This window comes from Diceros bicornis, chromosome 19, assembly GCF_020826845.1.
Source record: "Diceros bicornis minor isolate mBicDic1 chromosome 19, mDicBic1.mat.cur, whole genome shotgun sequence".
Classification (NCBI taxonomy): Eukaryota; Metazoa; Chordata; class Mammalia; order Perissodactyla; family Rhinocerotidae; genus Diceros; species Diceros bicornis.
In genome coordinates, this window is record NC_080758.1 from 34,007,474 (window position 1) to 34,023,143 (window position 15,670).

The 15,670-nt window shown below is 51.7% G+C and overlaps 1 protein-coding gene across 1 annotated transcript; it reads right to left on the bottom strand.

The window, feature by feature from the left end:
- Positions 1–678: 678 nt before the first annotated feature.
- LRRN4 (leucine rich repeat neuronal 4) lies at positions 679–13,516 on the bottom strand. The gene is made up of 5 exons (XM_058563185.1): positions 13,362–13,516; positions 11,550–12,234; positions 10,161–10,365; positions 4,339–4,476; positions 679–2,811 (listed from the first exon to the last, which is right to left on the bottom strand). Exons 2-5 carry the CDS (start codon positions 12,223–12,225, stop codon positions 1,584–1,586), a joined length of 2,247 nt encoding a protein of 748 aa, XP_058419168.1. The 5' UTR covers positions 12,226–12,234; positions 13,362–13,516; the 3' UTR covers positions 679–1,583.
- Between the last annotated feature and the right edge of the window lie 2,154 nt (positions 13,517–15,670).

Sequence of the window (15,670 nt, forward strand, 5' to 3'; positions counted from 1 at the left end):
GTCACGGAAAGACAAATTCTGTATGATCTCACTTATATGGAATCTAAAAAAACAACTCATAGAAACAGAGTAGATTGATTCCCAGGGTTTGGGGGTCGGGGGGAATGGGTGAAGGTGGTCAAAGGGTACAAACTTCCAGTTCTAATGATCCCCAGAAGCCAGCATGATGACTATAGTTAACAATACTGTATAGTATACTTGAAAATTCCTAAGAGAGTAGATCTTAAAGTTTTCATCACACAAAAAAAGGTAACCATGTGAGGTGATGGATGTGTTCACTAACCTTATTGTAATCATTTTGTAATATATACATATATCAAATCACATACACCTTAAACTAATGCAATGTTACATGTCAATTATATCTCAATAAAGCTAGGAGGCAAAAACAATTTTTTAAAAGGAAATTTGGGCACAGAGACACACACAGAAAATGCCATGAGACAATGGACGCATAGATTGGAGGGATGTATCTGCAAGCCAAGAAACACCAAAGATTGCTGGCCTCCACCAGAAGCTGGGAGAGGGGCCTGGGACAATTCTCCCTCAGTCTCTAGAAGGAACCAACCCTGCTGATACCTTGATTGTGGGTTTCTGTCCTGAACTGGAAGAGAATAAATTTCTGTTGTTTTAAGCCATCCAGTCTGTGGTAATTTACCACAGGAAACTAACAAACATAAACGCTAATGTGCAAAACTATTATAATTTCATAAAATCACTTTCCCCCCTAAGTTTGTATTAACGTGAAAAAGGATGTAGTAAGACAGGTCCCACAGAGATACAAATCAGAAAGGCATTGTCTGATGCAACTGCAAGCGGAGAGATGCTTTGGCCTCTAGCTAGAGCCTTGAGATTCTCTTTTGCTCCTTTTTTCTGTCTAAAAAAAACTTCCTGAAGTTCACAGTTCCTTTGTCCACTTAGTCTTGGGTGAAATGCAGTAAACACTGACTAATCAGGACAGCCTTTGCCTGTGTTTCACAAATGTTGAAAGACTGGTTTTCAGGATAAAGGTAGAAGCACATTTTTTGCCATATCCTGAAATGCAACTAATAAACCCGAAAGGCCTCAGGCAATATAAAACAGCAGTTCTCCCTCACCCCCAGTTCTCAGATTAAGAATCCACTGGAGTTGATTCCTTGAGTAACACGTCCCTTGGCTAGAGCTTGACCATGAGGAATATCCCTGAAATGACTTGAGGATGTAACTTCCAATATGGCAAAAGATTTGTTTTATCCCTTCCTACTTCCACACACAATTCTATTCTGCTGGACCCTGAGGGGCACTGATTGCCGAAAAACCCAAATAAAACAACACACGAATGTCCAGTGGCAGTGGTCTGATGTGGACCAACCATCACGTTTCTGGAAATAGATTGAAGTAGAAGGAAGGGAAGGCAGTTGTTCCTTGGACTGAGAAACTCTGCGCCGCAAGTTCCGAGTTCCGCGTGTGCCCAAGCAGTGCTGGCTTCACAGGAACTAGAGACTTGCAGAGCTGACGGGGCCATTTTGACCCTCTGTATCTTCCTCTCTGCGCGGTGGCAGCCAGTTCTCAGCTCGAGTTCGACTGGAGGAGGGGAAGCTGGGCTAATTGCAGGTCTGGAGCCTAAGCGGGTAGTCAAAGGCTGGGTTTTTGTAGGCCACCACGTGCGTGTCGTAGCGCTGCCGGCGTGGCGTCCGGCCCCGCCTGCAAAGACACGCGGCCAACAGCAGGGCGCTGACGAGCAGTAGGCCGCTGGCGGCGCACAGCCCCGCGAAGATGAGCACGAAGCTGGGCTTGGTGGTGAAGGCGGCGCACGGCCCCCTCCAGCCCGAGGTCCGCGGCGGGCTCAAGCCCGCCCTGTTGGCCGCCAGGACGCACACGCGGTACGTGGTGCCCGGCGAGAGCCCGTACAGAGGGTGCTGCCGGGCGGTGGCATAGATGTCCCCCACCACCGACTGGTTCCCCGGCCAGCCCTCCGGGGAGTAGCGGATCTGATACCCGTGCACCACCGAGTTGGGGGCACACCAGCGGACGAGCGCGGACGTGTCGGTGGTCTCTGACACCCCTTGCAGCTTGGGAGGGTCTGGGACGGTGTCTTCCCCGCTGAGGCCAGGGCACCGGCACCGCGAGCGCCTCTGCAGCTCTGCGCACGGGGTCTGGAGGTGCTTACAAGGGTGGTAATCACAGGGGACATCCTGAGGAGGCGCTCTAACCTCCTCCTTCTCCCTCTCCTCCTCCTCCTCACCGGCGTCGTCCAACAGCAAGATGGGAACGCTGCCCTCAGAAGGACTCGGGTGGGGAGCCTGCAGGGCGGCCTGCGTCCTCCCGTCGGCCTGGGGTGTGCTCACTGAGTTCCCGGAGGTGGGGAAGAGACCAAGCTTGCTGGCTGAGGCGGTGGAGGCAGCTGAGATATTGGGCTCAAGGGCAAGCCAGGCAGCATGTTCTTCTTGGTGCTTTGTCCCAGCTGTGCTTGCAGCCCGGGGGGGATCTCTGGAGTTGCTGGAACCTACTGTGGAGGTGGAGGGGGTAGTCCCCTCCCTGACACTGCTGTACTGCCATGCAGCTCCAGTGGGGGAATCCACAGGCAGGGAGGGGGCCTTGGTGACACTTTGGCGGCCTCCCGCAGGTTTAGTGGGCGGGGCTGTGCCCTTCAGGGTGGAGGGACCCTGCGTAGATGGTGCCAGGGTGGAGAGGACAGGGGAGGGTGGGTTGGAATCAAGGAGGGTGGTGCTTTGGTCTGAATGGCACACGCCTGGCAGCTGAGAGAGCAAAAGAGGGGCTGAGAAGGTGCCGCTGGATCCTGCAGCTGGTGTGCACACTGTGTCTGCTGCCCTGGAGGGGAGGCCAACCGGTTAGAAGGCATTTGGCATCAGGGCTGCTCCTGTGCTGGCCTTTGAGTCCTCAGTGCGGGCAATGCCTCTCACCAAGCCTTGCCACCACGTCTGTCAGGTTCACATGGTACACACCCTACATGCTTCACCCCACTAACCCTCAGGGCAACCTGTGGAGGAGGTTCCCCTCATCACTCCCACTGGGCAGAGAAGGAACTGGAAGCTCAGAAAGAAGAACTAACCACCCAAGACACCATAGCTAGCAAGTGCCCGAGGCTACACCCGGGGCCAGCGCTGTGAAGGGCAGTCCAGATTCTCTCAGTGTAGTCTGCCGTTCTATTCTCTCCTGTCTGCTTCCTGCCGTGAGTACTAGTGACAATACTCATACTAGCTAACATTTACCTAGTGCTTGCCACATGCTAGGGACTGTTGTTAGCACTTTACTGTATCAACTAATTTAATCTGCACTACCTTATGAGGTAGGCACTAGTATCCCCATTTTACAGATGAGGAGGTAGAGGCACAGAGAGGTTAAATAACACTGCCAAAATCAACAGTAGTAAGTGGTGTGAAGAGCCTGCACTCTAACCCTCTTCATTAATACCACAGTGAGACCCTTCACTGCAAAGGGTCTGGGTGCTTGTCTTTGGAGGCATCATGAAGGGAGAAGGGGGCAGACTGAGCCCCACTTCACAGCCGGGCTTGAGTGGGAGGTGAGAAAGAACCCCCACAGGTTGGGGGGGGGTCTCCCAAAGTGAGCTGCAAGGAGGACAGGTTAGCTGGTGGAGCTGGTTTGAGGGTGTTCGAGACCAGAGGTGTCCTCAGCCCTCATCCTCTCCTGGTGGCCAGCTGGACGTGGCTCCCCACTGCAAAAACAGCTCTTCCAGCCAGCGGTCAATGGGAAGTCTTCATAGGACTTCCTCTGCCCCACAAGAGCTCTGCAAGCCCACTGTCTTGGACTGAATGACCCAGGAGGCCAGGCTCTGTCGTGGGGACTCACTGGGGCCCAGTGGTAAATTAAGAGCGCAGTTTTAGAGGAAGGTAGATCCTGCCTTCTCCACCCAGAGGCTGCATGAATCTAAGCAAGTACCTCCCCTCTTTGGGCCCCAATCTGCTCATCTGTATAATAGGGCAATGATAACATCGCTTTGGCAGTGACAAGCTAGCTGTTCACTTAAACCATTTCCTTTTCCTACTGGGCACACAGCTAGACTATATTTCCCAGCCTCCACTGCAGTTAGGTGTAGCTAACTGCCCTCTGGCCAATGGGATATGAGTGGAAGTGATGAGCATCTCCTCCTGGCCTGGCCCATTAAAACCTCCCACGTCTGCTCCTCCGTGCTCTCTGCCCCTCTGGCTGGCTGTAATGGAGGCAGGGCCTCCTTCATCAGGGTCCCTGAGTGTGACTACAAGGAGAAGGGCCGCCCCACCCAACACTGCCAACCTGCCCAGCACGGTTACATGAGCAAGATATAAGCTGCAAGAACTTCAGCGCACACCTCAGTCATCTGCTTTGTGAATGTGTTACCTGGTTAAGACAACCCTCTCTGCATCCTTGAGGAACCAGGACAACTCACAGCTGCAAGTGAGGGGGTTGCCAAAGAGGTTGATGGATAGGACCTGGGAAGAATGCAGGTTCCAAGGAGGGAAGGAACTCAAGTTGCAGCTGAAATACACAAAAATCAATCAAGTCAGGCTTTTACAATCAGGTCAAAACTCTTCCCAGAGTCATGGTGGTGTCATGGGAAAATTATGCTGTAGGGGTTTTGATGATATCACTTTGGGCAAACCCTTAATGACCTTGGACTTCATTTTTTTTCATCTGTAAAGTGGAGATACCAACCCAACCCAGTCAATATCGTCCCTCATATCAAATGGGGACACTACTCTCCTGCCTGCTGGTTATATCAGAAAGAATCTGTGATGATGAGAGTGTTTATAAATGTAAATCTCTACACAAAAGTAAGATATTATTACATGCCAGTCACAAGAAATGGCAGAGATTCTTAATTAATGAGAACACTCTTCAACGTATACTATTGCAGTTGAACTGCAGCTGATGGCACTGAACACCAGTCCTTCGGAAGATGCCTTACTGAAGTGTATCAGGTAGCTCTTGCTGAGTTTCCCTAAAACCTAGTAGCTTAAAATAGTAAATATCCTTTCTCATGATCCTGTGGGTTGGCTCAGTGGTTCTTGTGGGCTAGCTCAGCTGGGGCCAGAAGATCTAGGATGGCCTCACATATATGGAGGCTCAACTGTGTTTGCTTGGGCCTCTCTCCACGTGTCTCTGATCACCCAGGAGGCTACCCCAGGCTTGTGCACACAGTGGAGCAAAGGAGAGAAAGCTCCAATCCTCAACTGCTTTCAAGTCTCTGCTTACATCACATTTGCTAACATCCTACCAGCCTAAACAAGTTACATGGCCAAACCCAGCTTCAAGGAGTAGAGAATAGACTCCACCTCTTGATGGGAGGAGCTGCAAAGTCACATTGCAAAGGGGTGTGTCTACAGGGATGGGAGGATGGGGCCATTTTTTTACACCTAACAATGCGAGGTCCCCTCCCAACTCTCTGCTCTTTCTTCCCTAGAGTCTCACAGAGCGTTTGGCTTTAACTCTCTCAACTCCCCGAGTCTCCTGGCCTCTTGTACACATACTCAGTTATAGTTCTTCATGAACAATGGGAGCTGCACTTCACCTTCAGGTCTCTGCCCTCCAAAGGCTGGCTTTCCTCCATCTGCCTGGGAACCATCTGCCTTCTCCTACTGCTCTGGGGGAGATGCTGACGTGCTGGGTGAGGAAAGACCCACCACCCAGATCTGCTCTAACCCTCCTGGCAGCTGGGGACCTGACAGTTGTCCCCTCTGGAACACCACATATATGTGTGTGCCGTTTATATTGAAACTTAAGCCACACCCACATATATGAATATATATGTGTGCACGCTTGTTTTTAGCAGATTTCACAGAGCTAGAGTGGAACTCTTAGAATGGGAGTTGACTTAGCACTTCATTGTGCAAAGGAAATATTTTTCTTACTGTCTGAAGGGGGAGAGGAAAAGGATTACCATATTTTCGAGCAGGTAACATTGCTGAGTGCTTTACATATATTATCTCATTGATATCATTATGACAATTCACATAATATTTTGAGGTAGATAATATTTTACAGATAAGGAAAATGAGTCCTCTCCTTATCTGGCTACCCCTTCTACCACCAATGCAACCTTCAGGTGGTAAAGACAAGTTGCATTACCATCCACACGCTGAGGAGCCGAGAGCCCAGCTCACATCCCGATGCGGGTCCACATTTGGGTGTTCTCTGCTTCTGAAGTGACAGAGCCCTAGTGTGGAAGAAGTTTACATTTGCTCTCCTCAATAAGCTCTTTTCTCTCCTTTGCTGAAATATTGCCAAGGGCCTCTCCCTCCTGCATATAGCATTGTCGGAGGGGGCTGTGGAGGGCTTTGGGCACGCTGGGTTGGCAGAGCAGTCAGGAAGGCTCCCAGCCCTTCTCCAGTGGGTGCTGGCTATGCCAGGGCACCCAAACGTCACCCAGTGTTTATCATAGATAGCCTAGGTTGTGGGGGAGCTAAGGAGAGCCAGGGGCAGGCTAGGCTGAGGAGGGGGAGAGAGGGTCCAGCAGGAGAGGTGGCATTTAATGAGCTTCGGAGGCTTGAGAGCACCCAGAAAGGAAGTGGCTCCTTCTCTGCAGCTGGAGCACGGGTGGTGCGGCAAGGGGGCTAGGATGAGCCAGCCAAGGAGCTAAACCTTCTCCTTCAGGCCATGGAAAGCACTGAAAGGTTTTCATTTGGCAGGAGACTCAATCAGATTATAATTTAGACAGAACTGTTAGCTGAATGTAGTGACTGGATTACAAAAGTTTTTAACGTGGGGTCCATGAAGACAGGGTCTGTGAACTTGGATGGAGGATATTACTTCTTTACTTTCACAAACCTCTAACTGAAATTTACCATTCGCTTCAATGATGAATGAAGGCAACAAACCAGAGGTGAATCACCAATAGAAATCACAGATATTTCCATATCACTTTTCAGTAGTTTCCTGTCATTTATAATCATTAAAATTATGGAAGTTATTGGTCCTGCTGCTGAGTTTTGTTATTTGAAGTGTTAAATAAAGGAGCACACTACACACACATACATTCCTAAAACACATATTTAAAAATATGTTGATAACTATAATTGGATTCTTTGTAATCGTATATACTTTATTTTATGCATATAAGAATATTCTTCTGAGAAAGGGCTGTAGGCTTCACCAGACTTCCAAAGAAGTCCACAGCACAGAAGAGTTTAAGACCCCCGCACTAAAGGGTGGGCCCCTGAAGGCAGAGTCACTGACTAGAAGGCCCTTGGTAAGAGGGGTAGGAAATGATGAGAACTTGACCTACAGCTTGGGTGGATGGGAAGGGGCTGGCATGGGAAGGGGCTGGCATGGGAGCTGTTGAGAATGGAAACCAGAAAGGACCTGGAGACTGGGGAGCCAAATTTAAGAGTCGTCTACACCTACACTCACTCTTCAATCCTCTCCCATCTGACTCCATTGAGAATGAATGTCACCACACTCCACATTTTGCCAGACCCTATGGTTACTTCTCTGTCCTCAGCTGACTAGGCCTCCCAATGGCATTCAGTTCTTCCAACCACTCTCTCTTTCCTGAAACACTTTCTTCTCTTGGCCTCCAGGGCATCACACCCTCCTGGGTTTTCTCCTGTCTCACTGGTCATATCTTCTTGCTCTCTTTTCCTGGTTCTTCCTCTTCCTGATTTTAAAAGTTGGGGTTCTTTAAGGCCCAATCCTGGGCCCTCTTTTCTCTAAATCCTTCCCTGGTGATCTCATTAACTTCTATGGCTTCAAATTTCATCTTTCTACTCCCAAATTTATATCTCTGGCTCAGACTCTTCATTAGAGCTTCAGACTGATGCAGCATTGTTTAAGGTTATCAGATGTGGAACCAACTGCCTCGCTCAAGCCCTGACTCCACCACTTACTAGCTGTGTGAATTGGGGAAAGTTACTTAATGACTCTGTGACTCAGTTTCTTCATCTGTGAAAAGGGGGAAATGACCAAATCCTCCCCCACTGGATTGTTGTGAGAGGAAATGCTTTGCTATGTGCCTAGAACAATGCCTAGCACAGAACAAGAGGTTCATATTATTACTATTACTAGACATTTCCACTAGATGTCTCATAGGTGTTTCAGCATCCAGCAGACAATTAGATACATGAACCTGGAGCTCATCAGAAGGCCTGGGTTGGAGATACCTAACTGAGCATCCTCAGCACAGAGATGGTGGAAGAAGCATCAGACATGGCTGTGGAGACAGTGCTGGAGTAAGCACATAGAGTGAGAAATGACATGCAAAAACGTTAGAAGAAGTGGAAATAGCCAAGGACCTTAAGAAGGCCTATTCAGGAGGGCTGGAGAAGCACCAGGACAGCATCTTGAGACCAACGGGAAGAGAGGATGAATAGGGAGGAAAGAATCAACAAGGGGCTCAATGGACAGAGAAGCGTCCACTGGACTTAGCAGCTGAAATGCCACTGGTTCCACTCAATCATGCAGCTGAAGCGGGTGGTCAGATTGCAGTGAACTGAGAAGTGCAGGGATGAGAGGAAGCAGTCACCACTCTGAACCAGGGATGCCTGCTTCTCTCGAGTCTGGGTTGCCTTTCTCCGCTGGCATTCACCTGGTGAGTTTGAAGGTATGGATCAATTATATTCTTCTTCCAGTCTGATCATTAACTCCACGTGTCTTATAACACAGTACGTGGTGTGTGCCTCTGTTACTGATCACAATGTACTGTGACGATTGGCAGATGTCTGCTGCCTACACTGAATTGTGAGCTCCCTGAAAGCAAGGGCTCTGCTGTCATCATCACCACCACCATCACCACCACCACCATCAGCACCATCAACATCATCATTGTTACTAGTATCTCCACCACTATCTCCATCAGCATCATCACCGTCATCACCTGATGCTTCCTCCACCATCTCTGTGCTGAGGATGCTCAGTTAGGTATCTCCAGCCCAGGCCTTCTGATGAGCTCCAGGCTCAGGCATCTAACTGTCTGCGTGACGCTGAGAGACCTATGAGACATCCAGTGCAAGTGCCTGCTAATAATAATAATATGAACCTCTTGTGCTTTGCCAGCCATTGTTCTAGGCACATATCCAAGCATTTCCTCTCACAACAATCCAGTGGGGGAGGATTTGGTTGTTATTCCCATTTCACAGATGAGGAAAATGAGTCACAGAGGTGTTAAGTAACTTGCCTCAACTCACACACCTAGTAAGTGGTGGAGTCAGAACTTGAGCCCAGGCAGTTTGGCTCCACATCGCATTCCTTACACACAACGCCGCATCAGTCTGAAGCTCCAAGGAGGAGTCTGAGCCAGAGATGATATCAGTCTCATCAATATCATCACCACCACCATCATCATTACCATTACCATCACTATCAGCAATTCATCAGCATTACCAACATCATCACCATCACCATTCCCACCATCTCCGTCATCATCACCATCACCTTCATCACAACCACCATCATCTTCACTAATGTTATAGAACACACACCCCCTGCCAGGCACTGAGCTAACTGCTCTGCATGTTCTACCTCCTTTTCCTTCATGACAAGTCCCAAAGTGAAGCTCTGGTTGTGACTGGGGCTAGCAGACAAAAGAGAGAGGTGGCTACATTGACAGTGATGTTGGGGCAAAGGTGCCTGCTTCCCAGGGCCCAGATGACGGCCCACAAGAAAGGAGGGGCCAGGGATCATCTTCAAAGGGACGCTGCCCTTCCTGTTGAAGTCAGGACAGTAGTTGCTCTTGGGAAGGAGGGTGGGCGTAGTGACACTCTGGACATCCACTGGGCGAGAGGGCACCAACCCCAGGATCCAGCTACAAGAGGACTCTTCTACCCACTTACATTTCCTCTCTAGACCGACTCAAACCCTGCAAGGGGCTAACTTACATAAGCACCTGGGGAAGCAGGGGTATCTAGAAATAGAGAAGAACCTGATGCCTCATCCCCTCTTCCCACTGTAAGTTTCTCAGCCTGGGTTTAAAGGAAACTTCACATGCATGAGAGTTTGGGGTTTTAATATTACTCTGGACAGGACTGAACTGAATGGTTTTAGGCTGGATGGACTATCTGGGACCTGCCCAAGATATCACCCAAAGGATGAAGAAAAATAAAACCCCAGAGAGGATCTGAAGGAGCAGTGGGAGGAGAATTAAGATCTGGTTTGTTCTATAAAATAATTATACCCATTCAACATAGTGTAATGGGCAAAAATCGGTCATGTGATTCAGAAACACTTACTTCTGGAAAAGAAGGACCTGTAGGCGAGGAGTGTCTTGAAAGATGTGTGTATGGACAGAGGTAAGTGCTGGGGAATCTTGACAATCCAGCTGCTGCAGGTCAGGGGTCATCTTGAAAATGTCTCCTTCCAGGCTCGTCAGCTGGGGCATCTTCCTCAGGTAAAGAGACGTCAGCTTTGGCAGGTCTCTGATCCACCCTGACTGAACTGAAACACAGAGGGAAAACTGCCCACTACCCAGGAAGGCACAAACACAGGAGGCTGGCACGGCATTGAGGAAACAACAAGAGTGACAAGATGAATCATGAAGGTCATTGCTGAGCAAAGGCACAGTTGGCAGCTTTGGGAATCTCAGATGTATGGGACATTTCAGCTGGAAGAGCCCTCAGAGATGACCAGTCCTTCCTTCCAGCCTGAGGCGGCTGAGGCCAGAGAGGAGAATGATTGGTCCAAGGCCACACAGCTGGGAAAGGACAGAGCAGGACTTGAACCCAGGACTGTCTCCAACTCTCCTGCTGCCCCACCCTTTTGCTCAGCTTCACACAGAAAGACCCCAAACTCAACTCACAGGACTTCCAGGAGTGGGGAAATTTCTGAGAAAGGTCAGTAAGGAGAAGAGAAGGAGCAAGCCTGGAGGAGGCCCAGAAACATAATTTTATGGCTCTGCTAATAAATGGATAACATGCCCCTTCCTCTCTGTTTCCCGTTCTGGCTCTTTCTCTTTGTGGTAGAAGAGGTGATTATAGACAACAGGAAGGGTTTGTAAAAAAATAATAAAACCAACCTTGTGAATCGAAGTGTAAACACGCCAAGTAAAGGAGGACCAGTATTCTCACCTCCCTCCTGTGTCTTGTTTGAATGATTCAACAGTCACAGACACAATTTTAGCCAACTGAGTAGAAAAATCACTGAATTCCTCCTGAGATGAGCTCCTCGCATCAGTTGCTTCACGTTAACTGCATGTTTGATGCTAACTAGCCCCGGGGCGATGCGTCCACGTCTCCATTCTACAAGTCTTTACCAGCTCCGCTGGGTAGCTGTAGAATAGAGTGGCTAAACGTTTGGGTTCTGGACCCAGAATTCTTGGGTTTGGATTTGGAGACACCACGTAACGAGCTGTGAGACCGCGGCCAGTCATTGACCTTTCTGTGCCCTGGTTCCCTCATATGTGAAACTGAGATAATCATTCCCACCCCTTAGGACTCAAGGAGTTAACCCCTGTGTGGCGCTTCGAACAGGGTTAGCTTGGCTCAGGAAATCCAGGTGGGGTTATTTTTGAGCGGTACACTGAGCTAGCCACCCGGGTCACCACCCCTCGAGGAAGTTCAAGGCCCTGCCCCAGGAGCGCATGCGCAGCCTGGCTCTGAAATCCCGGGGCGCCCCGGACTCACCCCGCGTGAGGAACGTGCCGCTGAGGTCCAGGACCTCGAGCGTGGCCAGGGGCGCGCGGCCCGCTCCAGCGAAGGCCCCGTCGGCGATGCCCCCCTGGGCGCCGCGGCCCAGCGCGGTGCAGGAGAGGTTGAGGAGGCGCAGCGCGGGGAAGCAGGAGAAGGCCCCGGGCTGCAGCGCCTGCAGGGGGTTCCCGGCGAGCTCCAGCGCGCGGAGGCTGCGCAGCGCGGGCCCGGCGCACGGCGGCAGGGCGGCCAGCCGGTTGTAGCTGAGGTCCAGGGTGTGCAGCCCCGCCGGCCCGCCGGGGCCCCAGCGCAGCACGGCGATGCGGTTGTGGCGCAGCGTCAGCACCTCCAGGTGCGGCAGGTGGCCAAGCTCCGGTGCGCTCAGGGCGCGCAGCAGGTTGTGGCTGCCGTCGAGGCTGCGCAGCGCGGGCGGCAGGCAGCCGGGGAGGCGCGCCAGGCTACGGTTCACGAAGGTCAAGGTCGTGGCCCCCGCAGCGGGGAGCCCCTCGCAGGGCGAGACCGTGGCCTTGCTGGCCCCGCTCCCCCAGGGGCCCTGCTGAGTGAGCCGGAAAAGAGGGGCCCTCTCCTGGGGAGGCCCTGCTCGGCTCAGGCGCAGCGCCGTGGGCGGCGGCGGCAGCAGCAGCAGCAGCAGCAGCAGCAGCAAGGCCCACATGGCGCGTGGCTGCGGAGAGAAAAGCCGGACAGGTCATTAAATCCAGCGGAAACCCCGAACGAAGGAGCGAATAGGCCCCCCTACTTCCGGGCTCCGCGGAGGAGCACAGGCCCTGGATGTTCCCTGAAGGGTGGGGGACGTTCCCCAGTGTCACTGGGTGTGCAGTGACTTTGCCCTGTCTGCTTTCCTCCGTCATCTGCCCCACGTACACCGTGGCGCCTCTTGCCCTTCCTTCTTCCAGCGATGCCCTTCCTTCCAATTCCCCCTAATTCTCTGGATGCTAATCCACAGGTGACCTCTTGCGGAAGACCTCCCTCATCTGTCCGGTTTGGACCTGAACCTCCCAGTAACTCTCTCCATTTACTTGTCCCCATCCATGAGCTTCCGGAGGGAAGGAAATGTGCCCTTTATCCCTGTAAACTCCCCAGGTCCCCAGACGCTGCTGCATCAAGTCTATTAATAACGAGCCAGTTAACGACCTCAGTCGGGAAGAGAAGCTCTGCTGGGATATAAACATGGGACTTTAGGAAGTGTTTTATCAGTTCCAGTGAAACTCAGTGGCCCTAATTTTTCTCCTTGGAACTGCGCAGCCACAGATGAGTCCAGTTTGCATGTGACCTGGTTTGCAGGTCACATTTAAAAATAAGTTCTGGGGTCTCTTTCTTGGGAGGGCACTCAGGGTTGCCTTCAGGGAAGAAAGGAGTCCTGTGAGGCTTGGGAACCTGTGTCAAGCATTTCCTGGTCCCACGTTGGTCCTAACAAAAGCTAGGGCTTCTGAGGTCAGCCCTGCCCAGGGGGATGGCTGAAGGCTTCTAGGTGTGGCGTTTCTGGAGCACCCAGGATTGCACAGGGAAGCTGGCAGATCAGGCAGGGGTAGATCAGACAGCTGGGGCTGGTGTGGGAGTGGCAAAACTATTTCCAACCAGGTCTGGCCTTGAGGTCACTGCTTGACATCCCTCCATTTCTGCAGATGAGTATTCCTGCCCGGGCTGTCTCTGCTGACCACTAGGTCTCTGAACAACCACCCAAGTTCCCTGGGAAGGGCCTCCCTTTTGCTAGTTGGGGGTCAAGGCAGTGAGAAAGAGTCTGGAAACTGAGGCCAGGAGTCCATGTGTCCAGCAGTATGTCGTACTCACCGGGAAGCTGTCCTTTTGGAGTGTGGCACCCCTGGATGCTCCTTTGTAGTCTTCAGTCCTGTCGTTTAGATTCCAGGAGCCAGTGACTTAGCAGCTCAACTCTGAATTCCAGAGGGAAGTCTGTTTCCCAGGTGCCCCTGCCCCTGGCCCCACCCACTGAGAGGGCCAGAGATACCCCAGCCTCTGCAGCTCCTCCTTCCCCACTGAGACAGTGTGATCTTCTGCTAACACTCTCACTGCCTGTCTCCTCCTCCCTCTCTGGGCCTGTGCCTGCCCCTTTCCAGGCCTGGCACCTCCTCCCAGCCCTCCCCCATCTTCACTTGCCTCACACTACCTTTCCAAGCCTGAGAAACAGAGGGAGTCAGCCAAAGCAAGCGCCGAGGGCTAAGGGGTGCAGTGAGGCAGATTCCCAGGAATCTGATCCTCCTGCCAGGTGGTTCCCATGTCCTGGGATGGTTGGAGGCTGAATGGTGAGCTAGCATGAGGAGGAAGGTGCCCCAGTCCATAGGAAGGCTTAGATGAAAAAGTGGTAGGAGAGAGGGTCCTCAAAGGAGTCTGGGAGCAGGGGCAGGCTCAAACCAGATCCAGGAGTCCCCAAGAAGGGTTGGTTTGGTTTCTCTGGGACCCAGTTTGGTGACAGCATGGATGTTTGTCTCTCACAAGGGGTGGGAATAAATGAAGAAGGCAGAAATACAGAAAGAATATTCCCACCCCATGGCTGAGGTGATTGATCCAGGTTGCCGAGAGCCCCAGGTCTCCCTGAAGTGTAGTGATGCTAAATGTGCTTTGTTTAGAGCAGACAGTGCCTTTCTCCCCCAGAGTTCCACTACTGGTCATTTCATCTGAGGGCCTGTGATCTACACACACCCACCCTCCACTCCACCCAGGCCAGGGTTAATCATTCCTCATGTTGTGTGCATAGACCCTGAGACCAGAACTTCCCGGATCTTTCCTCCTGTCAGTCCTTATCTGAGCTGCCTGAGGAACTCCAGGACTCCTCAGAACTAACATATTGGGTTAATTGGATGATTGCAAGTTCCTGGGGATCTCCTTTGAGGCCTTCTCCACCCAAAGCCTCAAAAATATCTTTCCAGCCTCAGTGCCAGCCCAGGGCCTTGCTGCTCAGAAGCCTTCCTTCATTAGCCCCAGGTGGGGGCGGGGGAGAGGCCTGTTCTGTGCAGCCCTGGCAGTGGGCAGTGCAGTCACTATCCAGGGAGCCCAAGGTCCAGGCCCCAGAGGTAGAAACACTGTGTGGTGGATGACCCAGGAGGTCAAGTGGGAGGGAGAAGTCAAGGGAAAGGTGGGAAGGTGAGAGGACCAGCATGAGAGCCAATAGGTAGCCTCAGGTGAGGCCCCTACCTCTGCCTTTGCTTGGTTCACTGAGCACTGATCGCACATCAGCTTCTCTCTGAGTTAAACCAGCCGGGTTCACCCTAGAGGCTGTTGACCAGCAAGGGTTTGGGGAGTTTAGGCAGGGCGGCCCAGATGAGAGGGCGCCAAATCCACTGAAGCACACTCTTTGAACAGAGATCCTGGGGAGGAAGGAAGTTGGCTCCCCCATGGAAGTCTATAAAAGAGGACCCCAGGGAGCTATATTGGGGTGCTCATCTGTACACCAGTGGGCCAAGAGGTCTGGAAAGGTTCTGGCTGAGGAACCCTCCTGAGGCCATCACTCTGCACTTGCCCAGAGCCCCAGGCCCTCTGAGCCAACTTCTTGTCCCCACTGCTTGCTGCCAGCTCACCAACAGAGGCAAGGGCCTGGCCTCGACAGGCTTACCGATGTCTGAGCTCGGCCCTCTGCTCTCTTGCTCTGGTCATACCCAACCCAAGCAGCCCAGTTGGGCTTTTGAGCTGGGGAGTCTCGTGGCAGACCCCATACAGCGGAGTTTGCTTACCGATCTCCCCCAGGTGGCAAGTTGGCTTTCCCCAGTGGATGCACTCTGCTTGTCACCACCACCCACTTTTTTAAATTCAGCACTTAGTATAATCAGAGCCCGTTGCCATATGCATTATCACATTGAATCCTCCCTGGGTAAAATTATTCCCATGCTACAGATAAGGAAACTGAGGCTCGTAGAGGCTGACTAGGCTCTGGAGCACACAGCTAGTTAGTCTGTCTGGCTTAACCATTGCATCAAATTGCCTTCCATGGGCCTCAGCATTTGACACTGTATTATTTCTTGTATGCCAAGAGAACCGTTTCTAAATATTTCCATGGACCCAAATCATGCGAAAAGCCAGGACAGTTGGGAAATTTCCTTTCATAGTTGAGCAGCTCATTCTCCAAAGAAACGGAGCCGACCTCTTAG

Excerpts from the sequence above, each read along its gene's own strand:
- LRRN4 (XM_058563185.1), bottom strand. The coding sequence starts at position 12,225 with ATGTGGGCCTTGCTGCTGCTGCTGCTGCTGCTGCTGCTGCCGCCGCCG. Across the intron at positions 10,366-11,549 it reads CGGCACGTTCCTCACGCGGG|TTCAGTCAGGGTGGATCAGA; the intron begins GTGAGTCCGGGG and ends TCTGTGTTTCAG. Across the intron at positions 2,812-4,338 it reads GAGAGGGTTGTCTTAACCAG|GGCAGCAGACACAGTGTGCA; the intron begins GTAACACATTCA and ends CCTCCCCTCCAG.